Source organism: Salvia hispanica, chromosome 6, assembly GCF_023119035.1.
Source record: "Salvia hispanica cultivar TCC Black 2014 chromosome 6, UniMelb_Shisp_WGS_1.0, whole genome shotgun sequence".
NCBI lineage: Eukaryota > Viridiplantae > Streptophyta > Magnoliopsida > Lamiales > Lamiaceae > Salvia > Salvia hispanica.
This window is the reverse complement of record NC_062970.1, coordinates 2393714-2402488: the sequence shown is the minus strand read 5'-3', so window position 1 is coordinate 2402488 and position 8775 is coordinate 2393714. Positions and strand designations below refer to the sequence as shown.

At 39.6% G+C, this 8775-nt stretch overlaps 2 protein-coding genes across 3 annotated transcripts; both read left to right on the top strand.

Annotated features, from left to right (window-relative positions):
- Window positions 1-1420: 1420 nt before the first annotated feature.
- LOC125197004 (TATA box-binding protein-associated factor RNA polymerase I subunit B) lies at window positions 1421-5525 on the top strand. 2 transcript variants are annotated; one of them, XM_048095695.1, is made up of 6 exons: window positions 1421-1547; window positions 1668-2215; window positions 2817-3626; window positions 3754-3881; window positions 4569-4870; window positions 4968-5170. In XM_048095695.1, the coding sequence occupies exons 2-6, from the start codon at window positions 1669-1671 to the stop codon at window positions 5008-5010; spliced, it is 1830 nt and encodes a 609-aa protein (XP_047951652.1). In that variant the 5' UTR covers window positions 1421-1547; window position 1668; the 3' UTR covers window positions 5011-5170. The 2 variants fall into 2 exon arrangements, with proteins under 2 accessions (XP_047951652.1, XP_047951651.1); XM_048095694.1 differs by having other exon boundaries at window positions 4569-5525.
- A 344-nt stretch (window positions 5526-5869) lies between these two features.
- On the top strand, window positions 5870-8775 carry LOC125193558 (pectinesterase 3-like). The gene is made up of 3 exons (XM_048091382.1): window positions 5870-6163; window positions 6687-7344; window positions 8005-8775. The coding sequence occupies exons 1-3, from the start codon at window positions 5870-5872 to the stop codon at window positions 8682-8684; spliced, it is 1632 nt and encodes a 543-aa protein (XP_047947339.1). The 3' UTR covers window positions 8685-8775.

The window sequence follows — 8775 nt, the reverse complement described above, 5'->3', positions numbered from 1 at the left end:
GCCGTGAATGCCATACCCGGTCTTCCAATTATCCAAGAAAATCACCTTCTTCACGGCCCAGAACGATACGAACAGCACGAAAAGCATCACAACTCTCTGCACAGTCTTGTTCTTCACCCTCACCAATACATGAATCTGATGGGGAAGATGATTGTGTAAAACTTTATCAAATTGGCATATGCAACTATCTATTGACGTTAGACCAATAAAAAACATATATGGATTAATGGATGTAAGCATTCACACATTACTTCCTATCACATTTTTGAGTAATTATATACAGACACTGAGACACGTTTATTAAATAATAAATACTCCATCATATAATTGGATTACGTTAAGATATGTACGCATGATATATTTTTTATGATTTTATTTACAAAATTGGGATTTTTATACTAATACATATCTTATTCAGAATTTCTCAAAAGGTCAACATAAAATAAACAATAGATTTTAGGATAAGGTAAAAATTTTTATTATTAGTATTCATCGTGGTGTATTTCATGACTAGACATTACATAATTTAAATTTATTATGTGGAATGTAAATTATACTCCTACTATGGAGTAACATTAATTTAAGAGTTTTGGGCTCATATAGCTGATTTGTTGTTCAAAATAATAAGCCCATAGATTGGTCCAATTAATTGAAAAAATAACCCTTAGAAGGAGCAATTTCAAAATAAATCATGAGGCGGAGTATATTACTTAAAAAATGGTTTCAACATGTCTATAGATGTATTTGAGTAATTTTATGTTAGTACTTATTTTTTTAAAAAATTTTTATTATCTAATTGCATAATAAGATTTTATAATCTGTTTATACTCTTCTTTCCATAGTAGTAGAGTCATTTTATCATTTTAGTACGTTCCATGGTAATGAATCATTTTTTCTTTTAGTAAAAGTCAACATATTTCTTTTCACTTACTTTTTGCCCTTCTTCTCTCTTTTTCGTTTCTATCTGCATCTCAGAAAAATTTCTTCGTCAACTTCTTCAACCATCAAACATCTCCATAAATCAGCTAATATCTTGCTTCTATCGCAAAATACTTCCTACGTCCCCATACAAATATGTGCACTTTCCATTTTTGTCAATTTCACAAAAATATGTGCATCCCATTTTTTAAAAAATTCGGTCTCATTATCCATTAACACTACTTTCACCATCATTCTCCCCCTATCTCTTACTTTACCGATTTTGTTTTAATTCCCATCCCATAACCATTGTCTATATTTTTATGGGACAGAGGGAGTACGTAATTACAAGAGATCCAATTGCAATTTCTGAAACCGTTTAGAAATTATATTTTTGGAAATTTGTACTGTTTTAAAATAAGTTATTAGGAGTATTTTATTTTTTACTAGTATTAAACTTATTCTAATTAGAATTTAGTCATTTAGGTTTTGAGAATTAGGACTTCTTCTCCATTTTTTTTGCAAAATCACGAATTGGGGCCGCCAATCGACGACAGCAGCCGCCACCGCGACCCGCTCCCATCCTTCGCAGCCACCCGCCCCTACCGCGCCGGCCCTCTCATTCTCCGGTAAGTTCGCCGCTGCCTATGTTACCTTGTTCTTGGATATTAGCTTTGGCGGTTATATTTCAAGCACACCACATGTTTGATTAAAGTCCCAAATCAGTTCATACGTTTTCCACATTGTAGAATGGGAAAAAGAGTCGCAGGGATATGCGATGTTTGCCCAAGCGACGACGGTTTCACCAAAAAACGCGACGGCTTCTTCTACTGCGTTTGGTGCAACTCACAAGCCGAAGACATCCGCGACGCTGGGATCGATGAGGACGGTTTTTACTCTTCCCGTTTCGCCCGCGCCCGCCCTTCCAGGCCACCTGCTGCTGCTACTGAACCCGTCTCTCAGGTCAAATCCGCCATGTCTCAGCATCTGGACCGCTCTCACCTTGTGGACAACACTGGAGAAGATATAATTGAGCCTAATGAGCCAAGGGACTTTGCCACTTCGCTGAAAGATTATACCTTGGATGATTATTACACTGATATTAGGTCTAGATATTTGAAGGGGCTTCAGTTGATGATGCAATTGCAATCCCAGGCTCTGGTTGAGAAATTTGGTGTTAGCCCTTTGATTGTTGGGCTTGTGGGTCCTCTATGGTTTCGTTATTTGGCTTCGACTAAAGTTCTGGCTGATGGATGGGCACACCGTGCTGTTCATGATTCCGAGACCCAGGTGCAAGGTGCGGCTTTCAGTCTATCCCTCATGGAATACATATAAATGATATTGTTATGTATTTTATTGTTATTGAATTAGATTTTCTTGCTGAAAACCTTTTCTTTTGCCTTATTTGTCATGCATGTGGATTGGATATACACTTTGATGCGTATATTTGCTGGTTAGATTATACGGTTCAAAGGGAAATTTGTTGAATGCATTTATTCAACATCTTTGTGTACCATTATGTTAGTTGTAGGATGGAATTTATGATAGCGAAAAAGAGAAAATGAATAGGTTGGATTTTTTCGATGTGTCATGTGTTGATTAATATGGAATCTGAAGGTTATTCTGGTTGATCAAAACTCTAGAAGAAACAAACAGTAGATTATGGCCACTTTGAAGATGGACAAGGCTAATTGGCAGTTTTATATCGATATGCATGTGTGTGTGTAATATATCTTGTTCTTTTTGTTTTTCTTCTATTTGGCATTGTTTTTTCCTCTATAACATTAACATAATGACAAGGCCAATTGACAGTTATATGTCTATATACGGCCCCTGTGTTTCTCTATCGTAATAACTTATTTATATTATGCTTTTCATTCTCCCATCTCATAAACCAGGGGAAGAGGATGAATTTCAGCCCAGTCTTAAAAGCCCGTGGGAAGAACCTGTTAATATTTTTGGGAAACGCTTAGCATATATATGGTATAAATCTCTGAAAGTTGCATTGCCAATACCTTGTTCTTTAGCTATCTCCCTACTGGTTTGCCATTTGGCTAGGGAGCCAATTTTGCCTACTGACATATTGAAGTGGGCTCATGAGGGTAAGCTTCCATATATTTCTGCATACATTGCGATTGAGAAGCAGCTTGGATCTTGCACCCAGACATGTCCAATCACTGCCAGGCGTATGTTCAGACCTGTGGTAGTAGTGTCATCACAGAAATTGGAAGCAATGGCAGCTGGTATTGCCCGGGAAATTGGATTGAAATTGCCTCCTGTGAATTTCTATTCAATTGTTTCACGCTATCTTAGGAAGTTATCACTTCCAACTGAGAAATTACTTCCTTCAGCCTGCCACATATATGAATGGTCTATGCCTTCTGAGTTGTACTTATCAGCTAATGAGGCTCGGATTCCTACTCGTGCATATGTCATGTCAATACTGATTATTGCTATAAGGAAACACTTTGACATAAATGGGTATGGAGTGTGGGAATCTAGTTTGTCTAATCCCAGCTCCTCATCATCTCGGGTTAAAAATGGAGATAGTGAGTCTTGGAGCCATTTGAATGAGACTGAGACTGCTGATGATGTCTCATCTTCCCACGATGTGAAGCCTTCTGGTACTAAGGATCGTGATTTGAGTGCTATGGAGCTTTTGCAGATTCTCGACGCAAAATATCATGAACTTTCTAATAATACATACGGTAATTGTTTATGAATAGGCAATCTTATCTTGAACCACTGTGTAGTGTTTTAATATTCATTTTCTTTTTCTATAGGATATACCATATTACTTTAGCTAAGCTGGTCTTTTTTGTCTCTTCTTGACAGAATATTCTCGTGACTTGGCTACATACCTCCAATATTGCAAGGATGTGGTTTTCTCACGCCCGTCATTTGAGGATGCTGAAGACGAAAAGCTAATAGACGAGCTCTGGGCGATTTATCAGAAAAACAAGGTACTTCCTCAACATGTTTCCCCATTCAGGAGAGAAAGGTAGCAAATGAGTATGCTTATACTATTGTATATACACTAATATCTCATGTATTCTTTGAAACAATGAATATAACTAAGTCTACTTTCATATCGTGACTGTTGTCTGACTTCTGACTTAAGGAGATGTGGAACTTGGTTGTGGAAGTTCATATTCTGGCAGTATTTTTTATAGATTCTAAGTTTCCAGGTAAAAAAATGACAATAATGCATATGGCTGGAGTTAGAAATTATTATTACTCCCTCCATTCCGCCATAAGCGAGACGTTTCTATTGGGTACACGATTTAAGAAAATAAGGTAATAGAGATTAATTGTGTTATAGTATTTTGCTAAAAGAGAAATTAGTCAGTTTAGGTGATATGTCCCAAAAAGGAATATGAATTGCTTATGGTGGAACGGAGGGGGTACTATTTGAGCTACAGTGGTAGCTGTCGCTCGGTGCTTGTACCGTGGATCCATGCCTGGGTTTTAACTTAATTCCTGCAGTTTTTTGAACTTTTGTCATCTTTGTTATTCGTCAACACATTGTTATGCCTATTTTTGTTTTGTATAGTTAGTAATTTTCGAGGTCCAGTGGATCATTTTACTTTTCACGTTTCTGTTTCTTTTTTTTGTGCCTTTTTCTGCTATTTGACATCATCCAATTTCAGGGTGCTCAAACACCAGATGAAAACGAGAAATCTAGTGACGACCTCGAAAAGAAGGAAGATGAAGCTAGAAACAGGGGAAGCCAAAGTAGGTGCAGCACATCAAGAAAAAGTGGGGATAGTGACAGCGAAGATGACTGCTCAAAATGCAGCACAGACCGGCTCAACTGTTGTCACCGCGAACAAGATTCAGCATATAGCAGTCGGATTCCAATAGGGTCCGCCAAGGAGAAGGCGTTGAAGCTACTAAAGCTGGATATGGAAGAGAACCACTTCTGTTATAGACCGCCAAGGAAGAGTATAAGGTGTCGAGACTATGTCCATTACTCTAGGAAAAGGCAGGGTGTGTTTATCTACGCTGTCCATGCTGATTATTACCTTTTGGTTCGCTGTTGTGCGAAGGTTGCTGAAGTCGAAATTAGGATCATGCATACCGCAGTTTTGAGGATAGAAAGGAGGTTGAACTGGCTGGAGCATAGAATCGACCGATCATTGTTCTGCCATTCAAATCCAGGTAGTGGTTGTGAATTCTGTGAGGGTGATGCGAAAGATGCTGGGAACGACACTGATTATTCGAACATTTCATGAAATTTGGCTTATCCAAAGCACGTTTCCGCCAACCTATTTCGACAATCTGCCCGCACCGAACAACTCGCCTGTACAAAATGTAATGATAATTAATCAACCGTGTCTTCAACAAAAAGTGAAGCTGAATATAGATAGATGTGTTTATTGTTATGGTTTGAAAATGATCAATTGTGAGAAGAAATTTTGCTTCATTTGAATGTACAATTAATGATATTTCTACAAAAAAAAAACAAAAGTACTTCAACATTATTAGTGCTCTAGAGCTTCCATTATTTTTTCATTTTAGAGAGAAATGTGATTAGTTATCAAGAACATGTATAAGGGAAAATTTATCAAGAACTGATTAGTTACTCAATCATTGTTACATGTTCTTGTCATTTCGTATATGTTTTATATGTTGATAATCAAATTTATTCTTTTATTTAATTTTCTACTTCTCTGGTTTCACCTCGGAGCTATCGATTTTCTTTACATTATACTATTCATTAGTGTCAACAACCTACAAAGTGGGCTCACAAGAAATAAAGTTAGTATATTTATAATATGGTCTCAATCATAATAGTGACAAATATATATGTCACCAAAAGCACTTGATAAATTGGCATTTGGCATAAAACATACATCGCCTGCAGCTACTAAAAACAAATAATCAATAATAAACCCCAAACAAAATTGAATATAAGAATTTTACATTTAGGTCATTGCATGCATTAGTGATGGAAAAATCCTATTCTTTGAATAGCAATGAATCAAAGGAGGAGGAGCGCCACCGGAGAAAGACGCGGAGGCGCCTCATCATCATCGTTGTATCCTCCGCTATCCTGCTGGCGCTCGTGGCCGGAGCCGTCATCCTCTCTACCCGCACCAAGTCGTCTTCCACAAAGGGTCAGCAGTCCATCCTCGAGTCGATATGCAACGTAACATTGTATCAAGAATCATGCTACTCTAGCATCTCCTCTCTCAACCAATCCACCAAAACCGCCAAACAGATCTTCACCCTCTCGTTACAGGTCGCTTTTGTTAGTTTTCTTTTTTAAAGAAGAGTCAATAATGATTCCTTATTTACCTGTAGTGACTCGAATCTCCAATTTATTAGCTGGAGGTGGCCTACCAATCAGACAAACATAGAAAAAAAAATGTTAGTAGACTCTATTACTTTCATAAATTTCTAAATATTAGTTTGGTAAGAGGACTAAAACACTAGTTTATAATTTGCACAAATCTTAAAGTGAGTAAAAAAAAAAAAAAAACTATAGGAGCTTAAGCCCCTCGGTACTTCCTTACTAGTAATGGGCGAGCAAATAAAAAAGGTTAATAAAGTGCAATTTTTTCTAAATTTTAATTAAATTATATTTTTGAGTGGTACTACTATATTTTATTTAGATTATTAATATGGGCTTTTTTTCGCGATAATTTACATAAAATTCTATAAAATGGCTTTTAAGTCTTTTGATCTCTTCATTTGTGATTGCTAGTGCTTACTAGTCCCACTCGTGATACCAACTAAGCTGTGGTTCGTCGTCCTTATTACAGGTAGCTCTAATAGAGCTAACATCCCTAAAATCTTCCACCTTCCCCGAAAACGCCTTGACCTCGAACACATGCCGCCGCCTCATCGAAGACGCCGCGGACCACGTCAGCATGTCCGCGGCCTCTCTGAGTTCCGCCACCACCCACTGGGCCGAGGACGCAAGAACTTGGCTCAGCACCGCGGTGACGGACCAACAAACATGCCTCGAATCCCTAACCGATCCGTCCGCGAACATCTCCGTCTCTGCGCAGACGGAGATCAGAGCGGCGATGGCGAACGCCGCCATCTTCACCAGCAACAGCTTGGCGATCGTGTCGAAGATCCCCGGCCTCATTCGAGGCCGGGCTAATATTTCCAGCCAAAGAAGAATGGGGGAATTGGCTGCGACGGAGGAGGTGGAATTGAGGCCGAATGCGACGGTGGCGAGAGACGGCAGCGGCGATTACGAGACGATCGGGGAAGCGGTGAGGGCCGTGCCGAAGAGAAGCAAGCGGAGATTCTTCATCTATGTTAAAACAGGGGAGTATGTGGAAAATGTGGTGGTGGGTAAGGATTGTTGGAATTTGGTGATGTACGGAGATGGATCGGAGAAGACGGTGGTTTCCGGCAGCTTGAACTACGTCGACGACGGACTCGGGCCTTTCGATAGTGCCACGTTTAGTAAGTTTCGGGTTTTCTACGAGTTTAGTTTTTTTTTTTTTTTCGGGAAAAAGTCTAGTATCTCGAAATGACTTGAAATTCGCAGATGTCATGAGAAGTCGGCTTAGTAGTTTGAGGGGTTAAAACATCAATTTACTATTTTTTTATTTTTTCTAATTTTTGTTTTAAATCATTTAGGGGTTTTGGTGTGTTTTAGGTCATATAAATAAGTGAAAATAGTTTTTTGAACTTTGGTTACGTTTTTACTTAATTCGGTCATTTTCATAGGGCTTTGGTATCTTTTAAGCTCCCACCAAATTAACCTTTTTGTTATTTTCTCTAATAGGGCACATTATTAGAAAAATTATGAAATTAAATAATATTTTGTCTTATGCAATTTTAAAAATCAAGTTGAAAAATCAAGATTTAACATTTTTTTGCTAATATCCAATGAGCTTTGATTAAAGGAATTTGCATTTCAGCCAAAATTGGAATTTTGTATGTGTATCTCCATTCTAAACATCGTGTTCAAAATCTTTCATACCATATTAATTTGATATATGATTATGATTTTTCGCAGTGTTATAATTGTATACTTTGTTATATTTCATACTAATTTTTAAATTGCGAGAATTTTGACCAAATTTCATGGGTTTTTTTTTAAAACTATACTCCTTGCAGTCGCAGAAGGCCGCGGCTTCGTGGCGATGGACATGGGCTTCAAGAACACCGCGGGCCCGGAAAAGTTCCAAGCCGCGGCCGTCCGTTCCTCGTCCGACCGCTCCATCTTCTACCGGTGCCGGTTCGACGCCTACCAAGACACCCTCTACGCGCACTCCAACCGCCAATTCTACCGCGACTGCAACGTCACGGGCACCATCGACTTCATTTTCGGCAACGCCGCCGCGGTCTTTCAAAACTGCCGCGTCGAGGCACGCCAGCCGATGAGGGGGCAGTACAACACCATCACGGCGCAGAGCAAGTCCGACCCGAACCAGAGCACGGGCTTCGCGATCCACCGCTGCAGCATCGGGCCGCGGGGGAACGTCACGGCCCGGACCTACTTCGGGAGGCCGTGGGAAAATTACTCGACCGCGGTGGTGATGGTGAGCGAGATCGGTGGGGTCATCGATCCCGAGGGGTGGAGCGCGTGGGAGCCCGGGAGCGACGCGCCCGACTCGATATTTTACGGGGAGTATCGGAATGACGGGCCGGGCTCGGGCCTTGGTGGGAGGGTGACGTGGCCCGGGTATCGGCCCGCGATAGAGGATGATGAGGCGGAGGGGTTTTCGGTGGAGAAGTTTATTCAAGGGAGTGAATGGATAGAGGGGTTGAATATTAGGTATGATCCACACATATGATATGAGATTCATTTGTTTTGATTTTGTGTAGCTAATCTCACATTTTTAATGATTTTTTTTGTGTATTTTATGACATAACTTTTGGTTTCAA

Excerpts from the sequence above, each read along its gene's own strand:
- LOC125197004 (XM_048095694.1), top strand. The coding sequence starts at position 1,669 with ATGGGAAAAAGAGTCGCAGGGATATGCGATGTTTGCCCAAGCGACGAC. Across the intron at positions 3,627-3,753 it reads ACTTTCTAATAATACATACG|AATATTCTCGTGACTTGGCT; the intron begins GTAATTGTTTAT and ends TCTTCTTGACAG. Across the intron at positions 3,882-4,568 it reads CGATTTATCAGAAAAACAAG|GGTGCTCAAACACCAGATGA; the intron begins GTACTTCCTCAA and ends ATCCAATTTCAG.
- LOC125193558 (XM_048091382.1), top strand. The coding sequence starts at position 5,870 with ATGGAAAAATCCTATTCTTTGAATAGCAATGAATCAAAGGAGGAGGAG. Across the intron at positions 6,164-6,686 it reads TCTTCACCCTCTCGTTACAG|GTAGCTCTAATAGAGCTAAC; the intron begins GTCGCTTTTGTT and ends TCCTTATTACAG. Across the intron at positions 7,345-8,004 it reads TTTCGATAGTGCCACGTTTA|TCGCAGAAGGCCGCGGCTTC; the intron begins GTAAGTTTCGGG and ends TACTCCTTGCAG.